Below are 21395 nucleotides of genomic sequence, written 5' to 3' on the forward strand. Positions count from 1 at the left end.
ACTGTTGCGGCCTCTCCCGTTGCGGAGCACAGGCTCCGGACGCGCAGGCTCAGCGGCCATGGTTCACGGGCCCAGCTGCTCCGCGGCATGTGGGATCATCACGGACCGGGGCACGAACCCGCGTCCCCTGCATTGGCAGGCGGACTCTCCACCACTGAGCCACCAGGGCAGCCCAGTAAGCACTCTTATAAATGTGTCTCCTTTTACCCTGAGGGCAGAGAAATTTGGAGTCAAAGAATGTCTGTTTCCTGCCAGAGAATCCTCTGTCCTTTCTTTTCCAACTCTTAGGTGCTGAAGTATTTCTTTCCCTGAGCACGAGCTTTTTTTTTTTCTTCTTTACCTTGTCCTTTCCTTCCCTTGCATTTCCTCCTGTTTCCCCTCCCTGCATCCTTTAATCTTAACTGCCCCCTCCCACCTACAGCCCCATACTGGTACTTCCAAATGCATGTTTACTTCCCCCCATCATTTGTGTTTATTATTTCTTCTTATTGAAATCTAAGTTCTTCCCGATTTTTAAGTCCTCTATTTTGTGGGTCTGTGCCATCTAACCAGCCTTATTTCTACTCTCTAGTTCTTTGGAATCTTTTTTTTTTTTTTAACTTTTATGTTGAAACAATATCAATCTTACATAAACATTACAAGAATAGTACAAATAATTCCTTACCCTTCACCGAGATTTTCCTACACTTTACTACATTTGATTTATCCTGTCTCTTCATAAACACACACACACACTTTTTCTGAACCATTTGAGAGTAAATTACATATGTAACCACAGTGCACTTATCAAAACCAGGGAGTTATGTTGATTCAGTACGATCATGTAATTCTAAGATGCCAGTTGTCTCGACAAAGTCTGTCATAGCAGTTTGGGGGCAGGTCGGTGGTGTCCAGTTGCCAATCCAGGATTACATTTTGCATTTAGTTGTCACGTCTCTTTAGTCTCTTGTAATCTGGGATGTTTCCTCTGTCTGCCTTGTCTTTCATGAACCTGACATTTTTGAAGAGTCCAGGGTAGTTACTTTTGCAGAATATTCCTCAGTTGGAGATGTCTGACGTTTCCTCATGAGTAGATTCACTTTGGGCAGAAATACCAGAGAAGCAAGTTGTGTTCTCAGTGATCCCTGGAGTCACAAACCAGTTTTTAAAAATATTAAAAAAATTTTTTTGTTGTTTGTGGTAAAATACACATACCATAAAACTTACCATCCTAACCATTTTTAAGGGTACAGTTGAGTAGTGTTAAGCACATTTGCATGGTTGAGTGACCAACCTCCAGAACTCTTCTCGTCTGGTAAAAGTGAAACTATATCATTGAAACAACTATTTCTCTTTCCCCTCCCCTGTAAAAATGTTTGTTTGCTTTGTTGTTTTTTCTATGCCTTGGATTATGATCATTTTCTCCCTTTACTCAAATCATGTTTAGTTTTGAAGACCTGGCTTAAATCCCACATTTTTATTGAAGTCTCTCTGACTGTTGTCAGGGCAGAAATCTTTTCCTTATTTCCTTCTAAGTTCCCTGGCTGGTCTGATAATTAAGTTGACGTAAGACAGATTAACAGGGTAAAAATAAATTTCATATGTATGGGAGCCCCACAAAAGTATGAGACTCCTCAGCAGTGAAGTAATTGAGGCTTATCTGCTATCCTGAGCTAAGGAGAAGGGGAAAGGAGTCTGGGGCTTTAAAGGGGAGGAAGGCAATGCACAGGAAGATGAGACGAGCACATGTTTGGTAAAAAGGTGTTTGCCATGCCATGCGATGTCTTTCTGATATCAGAAATTGTCTCTGGTAATAGCTCTCTTCCTGGTACATGCCCCCATCCAGATTCTTTTAGGCAGTTTAGAGAGAGGTAAAAAAGCTTTTCCTGACTCTGCTGGGTCTTAATTGCCTTCAGCTCAAAACAGTCCACATTGCCACAGTGGGTCCATTTTGTGGTGACATATCCTGCTGCCCTCACTACTGTAGCCCATGGCGATCTGTATTGCTGGGTTCTTTTGTATAATTAAGAACTTAATCAACTTTCTTTAAGTAGATTGTACACTTTTGAAAGTGTGTTGGACTTTCTTTCTGTGTGATTTCCCTTCTCTCTGGTTGTTCCTGAATGTTCTTCCTCGAAATCTCATTTATCCTTCATGGTGCAACTCAGATGCCACCATGTTAGCCCATTCTTCCCAGACGTTGTCCTCAGGTGAATTTCCTCCTCTCAGTTGGAATGAATTGTAATGTCATCTCTACTCCTGGTTTGTTTATATATCTGTTCTAGTGCGTGTCAGAGTCTGACTTACGTTTAGATGCTTAGCAGTTTGTCTCTCCCGTTAGATTTTGAACATACTTAGGATAGGGATCGTATTTTATTTATCACACTCAGTATAGGGTATGGCACGCTGTCTGTATTTAATGAGGGCAAGGACATGATATATTTTGTAGATTGCTATTTCCTTAGCTGCCAGTGCCTGTAGGGACTCTAAATAATTGTTGAATGAATCAAGTGAATAATTTGGATTGAATCTGCTATCCCTTCCATAGGTTTTATTAAAGTGCTAAGTTTATGTTTGATTTGGATAACTTTAAAAAAAGAAGTATGATCACTTTGGGTAGTGTGAATTAGAAACTTGGTGTAGTAATCTGAAGATGGCCTTTTTGAAGGTGGTCTAGGAACCTAAGCTGAAGTCATATTAATAACCAGATTGAAAGGCCCTTTAACTAAACAAAATATGAAGCTTTAAATCTCCACACATAATTGTATCTTTTACAAGATTTTTTTTCTATCTCTTTGCGCTATAGTTTTAAAAATTTTATCTATAAAGCATACTAATTTTCATACTATTTTCTGTTGATTAGGTGGATTTCATTTTGTTAGGGGGTGATCTTTTTCATGAAAATAAACCCTCAAGAAAAACAATACATAACTGCCTCGAGTTATTAAGAAAATATTGCATGGGGGATCGTCCTGTACAGTTTGAAATTATCAGCGATCAGTCAGTCAACTTCGGTTTTAGTAAGTAAGTATATTTAAATGCTTAAATGAATGTTTCCTTATGATATTTAATATTACATGTATGTATAATATAATATTTTCTGTATAAGACACATGAACATGGTAATAATTGGCCATTTTACCTTCACTATAAGCTATTTCCTTGGTAAATGTAGTTCTTTGAATTTTCTGTACATTGTTGTATTAAATTCTATTTCCCTAATTAATAGTGAGATGAGTAACTTCCAAATTTTTTTTGTACATTTGGTATCTCTTCTGTTCATATCCTTTGTCCATTTTAAAAATTGGGATATTTTTGTCTTTTCCTGTTGAATTTGCAGGAGTTATTTCTAGATATTAAGCCTTTGCTAGGCATGTATTTTTTCTCAGTCAGTGGATTGAGACTTTGTTTACAGGGCCTTTTGATGACAGAAATATTTAATTTTGATGTTCATAGTCAAACACGTTATTTTTTTTCTTTAATATTTGTGCTTTGGGGACTTATTTACAATATCCACCTAGAACCCCATGTCATAAAGGTACTCTGTTTTTTCTTAAACATTGTACAGGATACCACATTGCATTTAGTTGAAATGGTCTCAAAATCTCCTTTCGCCTATGCCAGACTTTTCCAGGCAGACACTGACACTTTTGAAGTGTACTGGTCAGATATTTTGTAGAATGTCTCTCAACTTGGGTTCTTCTCATGATTAGACTAGGGTTATTGGTTTGGGGGAAAGAATACTCTTTATAGGTGAAGTGCCCTTCTCAGTATGTAAGGAGTACATGCTATCAACATGGCCTGCACTGGTGAGGTTAACCTTGGTCACTTGGTTAAGATGGTGTCTTACAGGTTTCTCCACTGTCAAGTTACTATTTTTCCCTTTCCATATACTGTTTGTTAGAAGAGAGTAGCTAAGTCCAGCCCACACTGAAGAGAGGGTGTTACGTTTCACTTCCTGGAGAGAGCAAAGAGTATCAAAGAATTTATGGGCATGTTAAAACCACTACAGTAATTAGTAAATATTTTAGGGGAGGCTATGCAACTATTCTGTTTCTCTTTAAAGTTTGTCCAATCATTTTAGCATTCGTCAGTGGCTCTTGCCTACAGCAGTTTTAACTGTGGTGTCCTAATGGTGATTTTCTAAACATTTCCCACATACTTTCCGCATTTATTAATTGGAATAGTTCTGTAAAGATTTGTCCCTTGTCCCCCATTTGTTTGTTTATTCAGTCGTCTACATCAACAGGAATTTATTCAATTGTTTATATAAGTATGAACTCATTTTTTTTCCTTTGGATTGTAATTTAATACTATTATAATCTATTTTGTTGCTCAAATAAATTGTTCCAGCTTTAGCCTTCGGGCACTCTTTCAGACCACCTCTTGGGTCCTTTCAACATGGCGTCATCTTTTCTCCCCCCTTTTTGGCTCTGTAAGATGCTCCAGGCTAATTTTGTATTTTCTTTTCCCTAGCTTTTTAGACTCATCCATTTCTTCAAGGAGTCTTGGTTCCTTTTGGAAGCTAGAATCTGGATGCTAGGCATGCACATGGCTATTGTCTTGTCACTGCTTCTAGGCTCTCTCAGTGCACAGAGCTTAAATACACACACACACACACACACACACACACACACACACACACGTATACATGGAAATATGGAAAAAAAAAATATATATATAAAGTAACCCCTGAAAACAGACATAGCTATATTTATTTCTTACCTATTTGTATATATATATTTTAAAAATGAGTTTATATTGGGAGGTAAATTTTTGGGGATTTTTTTATGTAAGAAAATGGCTATTTTTAACTTCGGATTGATAATTTGGCTGAGTATAGAATTGGATTTTAAAAGATTCTTGTAATTTTTAACATATATCCTTGTTTTTAAGAATTCTGATCAGTCTTTACCCGTCTTCTATTCAAATCTAAAACTTTATTATTTTTAAACTGCTTCACCCACCCCATAGATGTGTTTACCTATTTCTTTACTTACTATTGCTGTTTCTTATGTTTCATTCCTTTTGTCTAGATTCAGTTTCCTTTCCGAAGTACAGTTTTTAGTAGTTTTTCACTGCCTGTCAGTAAACTTTTATTTTTTGGTGCTTTTGAGGAGTCTTGCTATCATTTTAGTTGCTGGAAAAGCAGTATAACATAGTGCTTAAAAGCATGGATTCTGATATAAGACTGTCTGAGGTCAAATCCTGGATCTGCCCTACCTTAGTTTCATTATTATAAGATGGGAAAAGAATAGTGCTAATCTTACAGAAATGTTGTTAGGAATAGTTGAGTTAATAAGAAAATTGCTTAGAATAGTAGCTGGCATAAAGAAAACACTCAGGTAACAATTAAGTTTTTCTCATTGCCCTTAGCATTTTGCAGTCTTACTGTGACATATTTAGTTGTGGATTTAGTTCTATTTATACTGTTTGGGCTACATGCGTTTCAAACTAAGAATTTTTTTTGCAGCAATTTTGGAAAATTCTTATCCAGTATGTTTTCTGTTTCCTATTCTTTTTCTTCCTGAAAATTATTTATATTTTACCCACTTTTTAATATTCCCTATAACTTTATCTCTTTGTACTATATTTTGGATAATTTTCCCTCTGGTTTACTAGTTCATGTAAAAAATAGACCAAAAAAAAAAAAAAGATAGGGAAACTCTGAGAAAAGAAGACTACTAAGTAGTGACTAGCTCAATTCAATCCCTATCAAAATTCCAATGGCATTTTTCACAAAAATAGAACAACCAACAGGTACATGAAAAGGTGCTCAACATCACTAATCATCAGGGAAATGCATATCAAAACCACAATGAGATATCAACTCACACCTGTTAGGATGTCTGTCATCAAAAAGATAAGAGAGAACAAGTGTTGGAGAGGGTGTGGAGAAAAGGGAACCCTTGTGCACTGTTGGCGGGAATGTAAATTTGTGCAGCCACTATGGAGAACACTGTGGAGGTTCCCCCCCAAATTAAAGATAGAATTATTACGTGATCCAGCAATCCTACCTCTGGGTGTATATCCAAAGGAAGTGAAAGTGGAATCTCAAAGAGATAATCTGCACGCCCACATTCATTGCAGCATTATTCACAGTGGCCAAGATATGGCAACAACAGAAGTGTCCATCAGTGGAAGAAGGGATAAAGTTGTGATATATGTGTGTGTGTGTGTGTGTGTGTGTGTGTGTGCAGATATCTGCACACACACACAGCCGTGTATATATATATATATTCAGCCATGAGAAAGGACATCCTTTCATTTGAGACAACATGGATGGACCTTGAGGGCTTTATGCTAAGTAAAATAAGTCAGACAAAGAGACAAATACTGTGTGATATCACTTATACAGTATATGGAATCTGAAAAAGCTGAACTCATATAAATGGAGACTAGAATGGTGGTTACCAGGAGCAGGGAGTTGGGGGAAAGGGGAGATGTTGATCAAAAAAATATATAATTTTCAGTTTAAAAATGAATAAGTTCTCAGGATCTAATGTACAGCATAGTGGTTATAGTTAGTAATATTGTATTTTATACTTGAAAGTTTCTAAGAGAGTAGACCTTAAATATTCTCATTACGAAAAAGAAATGGCAGTTACGTGACATGATGCAGCTGTTAAGCTAGGTGTGTGTGAAGCTTAAAGTGGTGAGTAAGCTATAGTGGTTATCATTTTGCAAAATATGAGTGTATCAAATCAACACATTGTATACCTTAAAGTTATACAATGTTACATGTCAATTATATCACAATAAAGCTGGAAAAAAGAAAGTATATTATAATGCTACAATAATTTAAAAAGTGGTGTGACTCATGAATTGATAGGCAGATAAGTGGAAGAGTATAGAAATTCCAGAAATAGCCACAATACATGTGGGAATTTAGTATTTGATAAAGGTGGTATCACATATCTCCACAAAAAATATAGCTTATTCAATAAAAGAACTAGAAGAAACTGTTAGACATTTTAAAAAAAGAACTGGATGTGAAAAAGACTTTTCTAAGTGTTAACACAAACCCAGAATCCATAAAAAAAAAGATGGATATGTTTGTCCTTGTAAAAGTAAATTTCTGCATGGCAAGAGCCTCCCAAAGCGAAGTCAAAAGTCTGGGTTCAACCCCAGGAAGAATATTTGCAACTCATGGCAAATTACGGTCTAATTTTCCCAATAGTTAATAGTTAAGTAGTTCTTTCAAGTCAATTAAAAAAAAAATCCATGACTTAATAAAAAATAGGTAAAGAATATGGACATAGTTCATAGAAAAGGAAATAAAGTAGCATTTTAACATATTAAAAGAATATGAAAGATGCAAAATGAAGTATACTGATATATTTTTCTCCTATAAGATTGATATAGATCAGTAATTCTTAGTCCTGGGTGCACATTATCATTACCTAAGAATCTTAAAAAATACTGATGCCCAGTCTCCAGGTCATTTAATCTCTCTGAGAGTGTCTTGGACATTGGTGGATCTTCAAAGATTCCTAGAAAATTCTAACATGCAGCTAGGGTTTAGAACCACTGGCATAGATTGAAAAAGCTTGATAATGTATTGGGTTGGCCAAAAAGTGCCTTCGGTTTTTAAGTAAAAATAAAAGACACATTTTTCATTTTCACCAAGAACTTTATTGAACAATGTGTTCACCCTTTTGTTCCACTACCTTCTGCCATTTTTCAGGCAACTTCATAATTCCATCTTCCCAAAACTTTATCTTTTTGAGCAAAGAACTGTTCCAGGTGCCTTTTGCAGTCTCCAGGGAATTGAAATTTTTTCCATTAAGAGAATTTTGTAAAGATCTAAGTAAATAGAAATCCAAATGTGCAATGTCTGGTGAATATGGCAGATGAATCAGAACTTCCAGCCAAGCTGTAACAGTTTTTGCCTGGTCATCAAAGCAACATGCAATCTTGTGTTATCCTGATGGAAGAGTATGCGTTTTCTCTTGACTAATTCTGGATGCTTTTCGTCCAGTGCTGCTTTCAGTTGGTCCAGTTGGGAGTAGTACTTGTTGGAATTAATCGTTTGGTTTTCCAGAAGGAGCTCATAATAGAGGACTCCCTTCCAATCCCACCATACACACAACATCACCTTTGGATGAAGACCGGCCTTTGGTTTGGTTGGTGGTGGTTCATTTCGCTTGCCGCACAATTTCTTCCCTACCACATTATTGTACATATCCACTTGTCATTGCCCGTCACAATTTGTTTTAAAAATGGAACTTTTCATTACATTTAAGTAGAGAATCACATGCGGAAATACAGTCAAGAAGGTTTTTTTCGCTTAACTTACGTGGAACCCAAACATCAAAGCGATGAACATAACCAAGCTGGTGCAAATGATTTTCAATGCTTGTTTTGGATATTTTGAGTATGTCGGCTATCTCCCACGTGGTATAACGTTGATTGTTCCCAGTTAATGTCTCTATTTAATCGCTCTCAACTTCAACTGGTCTGCCTGACCAGGGAGCATCGTCCAGTGAGAAATCTCCAGCATGAAACATCTCAAACCACTTTTGACATGTTCGATCAGTCACAGCACCTTCTCCACACACTGCACAAATCTTTTTTTTGCATTTCGGTTGCGTTTTTACCTTTCTTGAAATAATAAAGCATAACATGCCAAAAATGTTGCTTTTTTCCTTCCATCTTCAGTATTAAAATGACTACACAAACCTTCATCAATTTTCATAAGTCTTTTTTTTTAAATGCCCGCTGATATGACAGCTGTCACATACAATCTAACAAAATTGTTTCAAATGGAATTAAAGACAACTATGCACTACTAGAGCCATCTTAAGGAAAAAACTGAATGAACCTTTTGGCCCACCCAGTATCTTGGTGGAGTAGGGGGAATTAGTCTCATGGATTGCCATTGTACTATGAGTAAATCATACAACCTCTGTGGAGGGAAATTGGCAGTAGTTATCAAATTTACAGATGCACGCGTTCCTTTTGACCTGACAGTTTCCTTCTAGATATTTTCCTATACTCTCGCAAGGGCAACTTTGTACAAGACTACTCACTGTAAAAATATTTGTAAAACAAAAGGCTGGAAATAGTCTAAATGTCCATTGATAGGTAACTACTTAAACACATTATAATAATCCATGCAGTGTCCAGCTAAAAAAATCACAAGGAAGCTCTTTATGTACTGATATGGAATGATTTATAAAGTATGTAAAGTGATAAAGGCAGGGGGCAGAAATCTGTATTGTGCTACCATTTGTTTAAGAAGGAAGATGTATTTATTTGCTTTAGAGGTATAAGATATTTTTGCACAGATACACTAGAAATTCCTAATGTTATTTGCCTCTGAGAAGAGAACCTTGGTGACTAGGGGCAACAGTGGGTGGGAAACTTTAAGTCATCCAAGCAGTAAGTGATAGAGCTGGAGTTTTCAATCTAGGTCTTTTGGATTCCAGAGTAGGTGTATTTCCCCTCTCGCTTCTACAAATAAAAACCTTTTATAAAGGCTCTCAAAATTTTGAAAGCCTATTTCCTATTAATCAGATATTCAAATCTCATACAATTCATAAGCATCATATATTTGTATGGTTTTCTTTTAAAGTGTAGTACTTTGAGAACTTTTGAAACTTGAATTGAAATGAACTGCTGCCTAGGATTTTATCTCTTTAAATCTCCAAACTAGTGGTCATTTGCCAGCTTAGATCATCCAGTTTACCTATAACTGTATTAATTTTTTGGAGGAGGATAACGGGGAAACAGCTTTTGTCTCTTACAGAAACTTTTCTTTCTTTTCTTTTAAGGTTTCCATGGGTGAACTACGAAGATAGCAATCTCAACATTTCAATGCCTGTATTTAGTATTCATGGCAATCATGATGATCCTTCGGGGGTAATTATTGGGTTCTTAGTTTGTTGAAATTTTAGGAACGATCAGTTTAGTTTGTCTTTGGAAAGCATTCTTTCACTTCTTCCCAGCAATTTGTAGTCAAATTGAGTCAGAAGTTCAAATTGACTTTTTATCATTCATAGAAGCTTTTATACTGCTTTTTTGATAATTTTTAAAAATCTGGAATAATAAATGGCATGTGGCATACACATTTATTTCATAAGTGCCAAGGTTAACAATAAGAACCAGGAGGAGGAATAAACACCTAACATTTGTATAATGCTTTACAGTTTACCAAGGGCTTTTGTATCTCTTATCACATAAATCTCACCTGTAGGAAATGAGGGTTTCATGAACAGTTTTAAATCTAAATTAGAACATCTTATTTTCTGTTTGATATGAAAGTACAGACTGTCCCTAGTTTATGAGGGTTCGACCTTAGATTTTTCAACTCTACAGTGGTGCGAAATGGATATACATTCAGTAGAAGCTGCACTTTGAAGTTTGAATTTTGAATATCTTTTTTGCGCTAACGATACGTGGGAAGATACTTTCCTGTGATGCTGGGCAAAGGCAGCGAGGCACAGCTCCCGATCAGCCACAAGGTCACGAGGGTAAACAGCTGCTACACTTACAGCCATTCTGTACTCATACAGCCATTCTGTTTTTCACTTACAGTACATTATTCAGTATATTACACAAGATACTCCATACTTTATTGTGAAGGTATTTATACCTTTGCCCAACTGTAGGCTAATGTACGTGTTCTGCGCATGTTTAAAGTAAGCTAGGCTAAGCTATCATTTTCGGTAGGTTAGGTGCTTTAACTGCATTTTTGACTTAACGGTATTTTCAGTTCACGATGGATTTATTGGGACCTAAACCCATTGTAAGTCGAGGAAGATCTTTAATAATAGGGCTCCTAAAATAATCTCAAAATACCTTTTTGTTTTATCTGGTCATTAATGTATTATAAATCACTACTTAGCTAGTCTTTTTTTTCTCACCTCTTAAGAGGTCTGCTTAATATGACAAGGCACTGATTTCATGGCTGTTTGTTATTTTTTAGTGGACAAGACATCATAAGTTTTGATGAAATGTTAACTTTGCATTTAGCATGTGATTCCAGTCGCAGTGGGTCACTTGTAATAGAAAAACGATAGCGAATACTTTTACTATTGTAATTTTGTTTTGAGAAGACATTATCCTAATCTAGGTTTTTGTAACTACTATATAAAATATACTTTTAATAAGTAATAATATGATATGCAGATTACTTATTTTTAGATATACATTTATATTATTTGAAAATACTGTCCATAGGCGGACTTACTCTGCGCCCTGGATATTTTAAGTTGTGCTGGATTTGTAAATCACTTTGGACGTTCAATGTCTGTGGAGAAGATAGACATTAGTCCGGTTTTGCTTCAAAAAGGAAGCACAAAAATTGCTCTATATGGCTTAGGTAAGATGGTTTTATTTTACTATTTATGTCAATAAATGTTTAAGCAGCTAGGAAACCAAATTCTGGAGTTAACTTTGCTGCTGTTTGGGGAAAAGTGAGGCAAATCTAATTATTCCTTATGGGTGACTTAAAAAAATGATAGAAGGTTTTGGTAGAAATTTTTTAGTATTTTATAAGCACCAATAGTCCTTGATACTTATTTTTAATAGCAGTTTTGGTGAAAAAATATTTTTCCTTTAGTATCTATTGTTTATTTTTTCTTTCCTTTAGACTCCGATAAAAATCCTGAACATTAGCATTTATCGAGTAATTAGAAAAACTGCATTTTGATATCTTGGAAGTCTTTGAAAGTTCTAAAGTTTCACTGCCCAATACAGTAATCATGTAGATACTGGGCACTTGAAATGTGGCTAGTCTGAATTGAGATATGCTATAAGTATAAAATACACATCAGAGTTCAAAGACTTAGGAAAAAATGTAAAATACCTTTGGTATTTTGGGTTAAATAAAATATCTTAAAATTAATTTCACCTGTTTCTTTTACTTGTTTTAATATGGCTACTAAAAAATTTAAAATTACATATTTAGCCTGTTTTAGTAGCTCACATGATATTTTTATTAGACAGTGCTAATCTAGAGCTATCATTTACAATGCTCAGAAAATTTCCTTTACCAGCTTCACTATCTTCAACTTATTTAGTGTCCAGTAGGTAAAAGCTTGTTTTTGCTAGGCTTTATTCCATATGAATGGAAAACTATTTTTAGAGTGCATTCAAAGGCTATTTTTTGTGTTTTCCTTGGATTAAGTTCAGTTTGATTTGTTTTATGGATGCAATAGTTTTATTGATTTTGTAGTGTATAGAGTATTATAAAAATTATACTTCATGTTAAACCAACCTTAAAGTACCGCAAGAGAAATTGAGAAAAAAATTCACACTGCAGCTTCTACATAGTTTTTATTATTTTTTGAGTGACTAGTATAATAGAAGCCTTAGAAAAATCTTATTTACTTCTTTTCTCTTTGTGTATGTTTTTTAAAGAATAATTATGATGGATGGTTTATTTAAATACTTTCTCTAGGAAGCTTCTCTAGGAAGCTTATAGTCTTTGCCCAATTTTCATGATTTCGCCAACAAGTAGAAAAGCATCGTGGTTATCTATATTTTAGAGATATGGAAAATGCGATCAAGGAATTATGTCTGATTTTGCAAGTGATAGAGCAGGAAGTGGAATATGCTTTTTTTAAAAACTACTAACAGATATTTTAATCACTGTAACGTTAGGGATCATATCTGCAGAAAATGGTTGATCCTCCTACTTTCAGACTAAGGACAGATCCCATTATGCCTCAGTCACTGCCAGAAGCAAACTGCTTCAGTCATCCATTTTCTCCCAAACTCTCATCTCATCCTGTTCTGTTTTCCTTAACTGGACTCTGTCTCTACGCTCCACCCACTCCTCTCACCCCAGCTCTGTATACTCTAGAGCTCTTTTTAGTTAGCAAATTCCCTCATTTCATCAGTCTCTGAATGCTGCCTGTACTCTCTAACCCTCAGTGAAACTGAGTGGCCCCTGAGGTTACTGTGTCCCACGTAGTTCTCTCGTAGCCTCTTATGGGCTTTAGGGCAGAAGGGGTGGAGGGCAAGTCACTGTTCTCCTTGCTTCCTACTGACACCTCCTTTCCTGCCTGCAAACACCCTTGAAGCTAATTGCCAACTGGCTAAACTGGCTTCTCCATTCCCTCAATTTTCTTACTTGCCTACCTTCCAATTTTGTCTGTTCTCAGTGCTTCGACACCCAAGTAGATCAACCTTCTAATGCCCTGGATTTTTTTATGTCTTGACTTTTTTGTTCCAGTTATATGTTCTGCATGCCACCATCTATTTCATTGGCCACACTAGGAATTCTTTTTAGAAGCTAGACCTCTTCTAGCTCTTATACTTACGTGGTGTTGACCTTTCTTCCCAGCCCTTCCCTAATCACTCCATAAAGTAGCAACCTTGTCCTCCCAGTGATAATCCCCATCTTAGCATCCTGACTTTTTTCCCTTTTATAATATTTAAAATTGCAATTTTCATGTTTAATTGTTTTTGTTGGTCTCCTTCACTAGACTAAGGTGATCCTTTAGGGAATAGGAAGAGTTATTTAAAAGTCATTAAATTATTAAAAAGCACAGTATTTTTATTTAAAAGCATAATATACATAAGACGATTATTTTTAAATACATTTTTAATCTCATCCCCTGTAATATCTCTTCCTGTGTATTTTACAACGTATATGTTAAATCAAAAGTACATATATACTTAGAATAAATAAAGGGAGAGTGGAAAACAATATTATTAAAAATTTTAATAAGAATTTGAGCATAGAAAACTCAAATTTTTATTCCACATTTTCCAGATCTTGAAAGTATATATGCTTGACCTGGAAAACATTCTTCAAATGCAACTAACTGCTTAGCAGCTGTCAGGCATGAACCTGGAACATGTTTATTCGTAACTAATGACATCACATTTCGAATATCTCTCTAATAAGAAAGTGAAATACTCAGAGAAGCACATAATTTAGAAGCAAAACATATTCGTTTTTTAAAACCGAGTAAGAAACCACTTTTAAAATAATGTAATATCCATTTCAGGATCCATTCCAGATGAAAGGCTCTATCGAATGTTCGTCAACAAAAAAGTGACAATGTTGAGACCAAAAGAAGATGGGAACTCTTGGTTTAACTTATTTGTGATTCATCAGAACAGGTAAAAGTAGTCTCTGAAAATTTTTGAGTCAAGTATTGAGGTTCCCCAAATCTCTGTTTCCAAGCTTACCTATTTCAGTAAAATGCTCCTGATGCTTTGAAAGTTGTCAGTGCAGGATCAGGCAAGACTTCGATATGCACTGTGTGACTGCATCTTGAAATTGTTTTCAGTATATATTCATACTTACAAAGAATATTTCTAGCATATGGATAAGAAGAACCATAAAATGAATAATCCTAAATTCAGAAAGAAGTGGAACATTACCAGTACCCTACCCCATGCCCTTCCCTGATCACACGTTTTTCCTCAAACTCCAGAGGAAGCACTATCTTCAATTTTTATTTCATCTGTCCATAGCTTTTCTTTATTGTTTAATCACATACACATTCATTATGAGTATTTTTTATTTAGTTTTGGTATAACTGGAACACCATACTTTATATTTTGCAGTTGGCTTATTTTCTTCAACATTATGTTACTAAGATTCATCCATTTTGATGCTTAAAAGGGTAATTCATTTTCACTGATGTATACAGTTCAGCTTTCTCTCCTCTTAGTGAGTGTTTTGTGTTATTTCCAGATTTTTGCTTTTTTAAACCTTTTTGTTAGGAACATTCTTAGAGATTTTTCCTGGTACATATATACAAGTGTTTTTCCAGAATATTAAATATAGCTAGATCAACTTTCTTTTGTTAGTAGTTTTAAGAAATTTAATCTGTTGGCAGGGTGTAGGTTTGATTGAAAGGAATAGAGATTTGAAGAAGCAAGATTTATTATGTGATCATTATAGTAAAAAATAGTGTGAGATGGTAACAGTGATGGTAGTGAGAATGATATGTAAGGGACAAAGCTGAGAAGTTAATTAAGGAAGAATCTAAAGGGATTTGGGGCCTGATTATATAATTTATTATTTATTGAACAGATATTTATGGACAGCAGAATACTGTGGTACTTACCCATCACTGGTACTCGGTGAAAGAAAGGCTTTAGGGGGCAGTCTTATGTTGCCTTATGTATATTCTTGAATAAACAGTGTAGTTAAAGGAGGAGCAGTCCAGAGTTTTGATATGTGTGGTCTCCATATAACAAACTGGGAGTTTGTTCCTTCTCTTGCTGAGGGCTTTCCAGTTCTGCTACACTTTGTACTTTCCCAAGGTAGGGATAAGTCAGAAGGAACAATTATCAGCGATTCCAAGCCAGAATGAAAGTTTGGAATGGCAGCATTGGTAAGGGGAATGGGTAGTATAATGTTGGTATGGCTGGTTACTGGTGATGTTAATAATCTTGATCATTCAATTAAGGTGGTGTAGACCAGGTTTCTCTGCTGTAGAGGTCCCATTTTCTACTTTGTAATTAATAAATATTTGGGGAAAAATACATTGAGACTATGTGAACATCCTGTTTCAACGTAAACTTTTGCCCACAAATTTTAGCATCCATTGGTGGATCTTGTTTCCAGCAATTAATACTGTGGTGGTGTTTCTGATTTTTTTTTTTCCCTCATTCTTTTTATAATTATTAATTGAAATTCTTCTGTTAGGAAAATTTGTCCCTTCTCATTTATGTACTTATTCATTCATTCATTTATTTATGTTACTGTGGACTCAGGGATGTTTATTTAATTCTTTGAGTTATAATCCAATCCTTTAATTTTTTGATGTTGTTTTTGTTGCTCAGGTTGTTTCAACTCTGACCATTGGGAGCTTTTTTACATTGGCTTCTATGTCCTTTCAACATGCCCTCTTCCTTTTTGTTTTTTGAGCATGTCCTTAACCTAGTACCACAAGATGCTCCTGGCTCATCTTGTATTTTTCTCCTCAAGCCCTGGAATCAACCACTTCTCCAAGGAGTCCTAATTGCTTTTATTGGAGAGTGGTATTTTGAAACCCAGATATGGCCACTAAATGTGCTTATTGCTACTGTGGGTCTCTTAGCCCTCATGACTAGAGTTAAAGAAATATATGTATATTCACTAATCCATGCATACATGTCTGTATGTATACATGTGTTAAAAAAACACAAACAAGCACGAGTTCATACTGATTCGAATCCAGCCCTACAGGATTCATTTTTGTCTTTTCATATTTGTGACTTCTTTCTCTAACAGTTAGAAACCTTGATTGTATTACCTATGGTATGTTTACTTATTTTTTTCAGTACTGGTTGACATAACAAAGTAATTTCAAAATTGCTGACCCATAGCTCTGTGAGAAACAAATTTGCCAGCTAGGCTACAGTGTTTGTATGTTATTTTAGTCCTTAGCCTTACTATATCTAGTCAAAAACACCACTTTCTAAAGTTACTTTGGTCGGTTCCTTTTCCCTTACCCTTTCATTGTGGTTATAATAGTTTTTTTGTAATTCTGTTAGGTTCATTTGTCATCCTCTGCATTCTTAGGTACTTCTTTTGTTACTGTTTTCAGGGTATTATAAAAAACAGGTTTTCTCATATTAAGTGAGAATTCTTGAGCCTTTTACATTTTACTTTATTTTCCATTTGTTTCTATATGTGGACCATTCTCTTGCAGCAAAAGAAGGTAAACCCTGAGCAATTTTGTCATGCAAAATATTTCCACAAAGATGTTTTGATCAGCTTCTAGGTCACAAATCAGAGTCAGCCCACCAGCATAATCTTCCCTTTACCAGTGCTCCATTAAAGCATAGTTACATCATGTCGTATTTGAGTTATTCTGCATTTCTTCAGTAATTGTGATAGGATCATAACGTTTTTTACATAAAAAATGTTTTTTACATAAATATTCCTAGATACATGAGCTTCTCTGATTTCACTTCCTTGCATTCATTCTGCTTAGCCACGCTGGTCTCCTTGCTGTTCTTGAACTCACTGAATACATTCCCACGTCAGCGCCTCTGCCATCAGCTCATCCCTCTGCCTAGGACTTTCTTCCCATGCACACCTGATCCCTTTTCTAAGTTCTCTGCTCATTTGTCTCCTGTCAGAGATGCCTTCCCTGACCACCCTTTGTATAGTAGCCTCCCTTTTCCATGTAATTTTTCCCTTTATTTTTCTTTATAGCACCTGTCACTACCTGACAAATTATATATGTGTGTGTGTGTGTGTGTGCGCGCGTGTGTGTGTGTGTATGCATAAACATATTGTATTATTGCTAATTTCCCCCACAATGAGCAAGGACTTTGTTCATTGCTATGTCTTCAGTATCTAGAAGAGACCTGGGAAACCTGACACATAGTAGACACACAGTAAATATTTGTTCAATGAATGAATGTCAGTTTGCCTTAAGTGAATGCTGGTTGAAGTATTTGAACACTTTTACTTAAATTCTCAGTGATATAAATCAGTATTAGGGAAATCTTTTTTTTTTTGTCTTCCTCTCTTTGGGTTTTCACATATCTTTTAATAATAGCAGCTAATCTAGGTATAAAATGAGAGTTTGAAAATCACATATTCATACAATATTTTATTTAATATTGAAAACTCTTATCTCTGTGTAAGACTGACATTCTCATTATTTTTATAGTCAGTAAAAGAAACATATTATTAAAAAAAGGATGGAACATATTTAGAGTTTTGACTTTATTTTACAAAGCTTAGACTAAACTCACTTCCCATTTTCTGTACTCTGGTATACACTCAGACCAATTTATAGGTTTTTACCATTTTTAGAGCTCACACTTTTCTGACTTTCCCATAGGGGGAATTATTCCTCTCTAAAGCCTTTCGTGATCTGCCTCTGTATGTAGAATCGACTGCTTTCTCCTTTGAGGCTTCTACTTGTCTGTGTCCTGCAAGTTTGTAAACCCTTTGAGGGCAGGAATTAGATACTTTCTTTGCATCCCCAATCCCTTGAAAGTTTCTGGCATATAGAAGGGATGTAATAAATCTTTAGTTAATGGAGAAAGAAAGATCTATACAGACTTATTATGAAGTTTTTCTGTATCTCTGGACATTTATAATATTTATTTTTAAAAATCTTGGCATAGGAGTAAACACGGAAGTACTAACTTCATTCCAGAACAGTTTTTGGATGACTTCATTGATCTTGTTATCTGGGGCCATGAACATGAGTGTAAAATAGCTCCAACCAAAAATGAACAACAGCTCTTTTACGTATCACAACCTGGAAGCTCAGTGGTCACTTCTCTTTCCCCAGGAGAAGCTGTAAAGAAGTGAGTAATTATTATAGTTTTTAAATCAATTTAAGAAAAATTTGCTATGATAGTCTAACCATCTCATAGGCTCAAGGTACTGATGATGCTGTTATTTATATGATAGATTTATTCATAAAGATTGATCATTCAATACAGTCTTACTGTTTGCCCAGATTTTAAGCTGTTTTCAACAGGAGAAGATCCCAATGGTATTAATGATTTTGCTGCTCATTAGGCCAATTCAAGGCTAATGTTTTTATTAATTAAATTTTAAGTTAGAGTGCTGTAGGAAAAATGATGTATGAATGGATTTTATTTTGGGGAAGAAGAATGTTTAAGTTTTTTCCTGTGATACAACTTTAAGATTAAATTACTAAAAATACTTTTGAAGGGTGTGATTTTATAAATAATTTGTAGAAATTTAGAAATATGATAGTTTTGATGTGCATATTTTCCTGAGGAAGTTTGCAATGTGACTATGCTTTCATTCCTCTCCTCATTTCAGACACGTTGGTTTGCTGCGTATTAAAGGAAGGAAGATGAACATGCAGAAAATTCCTCTCCGCACAGTGCGGCAGTTTTTCATGGAGGATGTCGTTCTGGCTAAGCATCCAGACATTTTTAACCCCGATAATCCTAAAGTAACCCAAGCCATACAAAGCTTCTGCTTGGAGAAGGTAATTCTTGTAGATAAAGGTCAGTGAGATCTGCTTTAGTTGAGAGGTTATTTACCTTGAATTAAATACTTCAGTAGAGTAGAGGGAAGTCATTATATTGTTACGTTCTCGTGAAGCCTGTCAGGAACCACTGTTGTTTTATAAATGAGTTCAGTTGTATCAAATTTTTTTCTTTTCTTTTTTTTTTTAATAGGGACTTCCCTGGCAGTCCAGTGGTTAAGACTTTGCCTTCCAGGACAGGGGGAGTGGGTTCGATCCCTGGTCAGGGAGCTGAGATCCCACATACCTGGTGGCCAAAAAACCAAAAACATAGAACAGAAGCGATATTGTAGCAAATTCAATAAAGACTTTAAGGATGGTCCACATCAAAAAACAAAAACAAAAAAAAAAAAACTAACATCTTCCAGAGGGAGGAATGTTATAAATAGAAGAAACTTTGTTTAATGAAGCTCCTCTCCCAGATCCTTTCCTCCTTCTCAAAAACATATACGTAATCTTTTCTCTCTTTTTATCCTAATTTGATAATTTGTTCATTTTATTAATGAAAGCAGGCAGTGGCTTTGATTGGAGAATGGCAGCATGTTATGGTAGATGAGGAGAGCCTTAGCCTCTCTAATAATCTCCATTACGCTAATAATCTCTATCACACATCCCTTTCACCCTGAAATCTCCCTCCACATAAAATCAAAATGTGCGCTATGCACCTTGTCACTTCAGTGTAAGTCCCATACTTCCCACCATGCAGATTGCCATCCCTGAACCACTGCAGAAATTCTAGAGCCACTATGAAGTTGGGTAAATGCATTTAATAATATGGAACTTGACAGCTTAATAACATTAATTACTGACACTTATTCAGTTCTTACGCTGTGTAGGCTCTTCTGCTATGCGTTTCATTCTTATAAAAATCATGATAATGATAATTATCACTGATATTCATTGGCGGCGTATATATTCTGAACACTGTTGACAACATTTTGCATTTAATCCACTGAATGATGCTATAGGTAGGTAGAGTCTACCATACACATTTTATAGAAAGAAGAGTTGAACCTTAGATAAAATAACTCACCCAGTGTCACAGCTTACTAGCAACATGTAACTCATATAACTGGAAAGTTTAAGAGTTTGCTGGTTTCAGAATGACTAGATCCAGAAACTCAAATTAAGACTGTAGTTTTCTCTGTTTCTGTGTCTAGTTCTGTGCCACCTAGTCTGATGGTTTCTGTCTTAAGCTTCGCTCTAAGGAAGGCATTTTCACGTGGTGGCCCACAGACTTACATTGTCCTTACAGCTGAAAGAATCCTTTTTTCCCAGTAGTTCCAAATAAACCCCTAGCATTGAGTTTCTCTGGACTGAGGTCATGTACTTGTCCCTGAACCCAATCTCTGAGGCCAGGGAGAAGGAAAATGAATGGATTTGTCTTGGCCTAGTCAGGGAGCCCGGGGTCTCTCAGTCTTGGCACAATTGACATTTTACTGGGTAACACTTTGTTGTGGGAGCTTGTTCTGTGCATGGTAGGATTTTTACAAGTCCTCTCTGACCTCAACCACTAGATGCCAGCCGGTAGTACCTCTTCCCCCTAGACATGACAATATCTTTATTTTGAGATTGAAGAAATGCTTGAAAATGCAGAACGGGAACGTCTGGGAAATTCTCGACAGCCAGAGAAGCCTCTTATACGACTGCGAGTAAGTCCTCTTTAGATAAATTCAACTTTATTGATTTTCAGAGGAGAGTGTTGTACAGTTTACATGGATATTTTGGGAAAAGTACCAAAGAGAGTACGTATACTAAAAAGAGCAGTCATCGTTGGTGGAAAAAATAATAAAGCAGCCAGGATTTGATTTAATCATAGTTTCGTTTTGATAGGTTTGGTTTTTTTTTCTCTTTATTTTTCTCTTTTTCTAAGTAGTCTATTGTATTTGATATGTTGGCTGTGCTCTCTGACTTCGTTTACTGTTCCCTTCTCTCCCTCCCTTCCAGACCCTTGGCCTTCTTGTAATTCCTCAGATGCATCAGACATGCTCTCACCTCCTCCAGATCTGCTCAGATGTCACCTCAGTGGGCCCCAGCCTAATTAAGATTGCAACCCCCATACCCTCTCTCCAACACTCCTGATTTCACTTCCCTTCTCTACTTTTTCTTTTCTTTTCTTCCCACAGCACATCCTCCTAACCTACTACACCCAATTTATTTATTTTGGTTATTGTTTGTCCTTCGTTACAAAACTATCCGCTCTGTAGAAGCATGGAACTTTGTGAATCTTCTTAACTAATATATCCAAAGATCCCAGAACAGTTCCTGACACATAACACGTGCTTGATAAATATGTGGAAAGAATTGATAAGTATTTGACAGTATTAGAAAAGTCTTAAGAAATTGAAGTGTTTCCTGTGCCTATAAGCCTGCTTATCTTTTCTATCATGATACATACAAACAAATAACAACAGACTTTTTTTTTTGCCCCTCTGCCTTTCCCTTCTCCTAGCTCCTGCCCTTTCTGATTTTCTTTCAAAAAAATACATT

General features: G+C 35.8%; 1 protein-coding gene across 5 annotated transcripts in view; it reads left to right on the forward strand.

The window, feature by feature from the left end:
* MRE11 (MRE11 homolog, double strand break repair nuclease) overlaps nucleotides 1-21395 on the forward strand; it is a 75134-nt gene that overhangs the window by 5704 nt on the left and 48035 nt on the right. For 3 of the 5 annotated variants that reach the window (XR_009520361.1, XR_009520360.1, XM_060018094.1), the window contains exons 4-10: nucleotides 2843-3003; nucleotides 9756-9843; nucleotides 11164-11305; nucleotides 13944-14058; nucleotides 18022-18207; nucleotides 18695-18866; nucleotides 20477-20557. Coding sequence is in view for 1 of the 5 variants with exons in the window: in XM_060018094.1 (XP_059874077.1) it covers nucleotides 2843-3003; nucleotides 9756-9843; nucleotides 11164-11305; nucleotides 13944-14058; nucleotides 18022-18207; nucleotides 18695-18866; nucleotides 20477-20557 (945 nt within the window). In the remaining 4 variants the exon portion in view is untranslated. The remainder of the gene's footprint in view (nucleotides 1-2842; nucleotides 3004-9755; nucleotides 9844-11163; nucleotides 11306-13943; nucleotides 14059-18021; nucleotides 18208-18694; nucleotides 18867-20476; nucleotides 20558-21395) is intronic. The other 2 variants (XR_009520362.1, XR_009520363.1) reach the window with 2 other exon arrangements.

Source organism: Delphinus delphis, chromosome 8, assembly GCF_949987515.2.
Source record: "Delphinus delphis chromosome 8, mDelDel1.2, whole genome shotgun sequence".
NCBI lineage: Eukaryota > Metazoa > Chordata > Mammalia > Artiodactyla > Delphinidae > Delphinus > Delphinus delphis.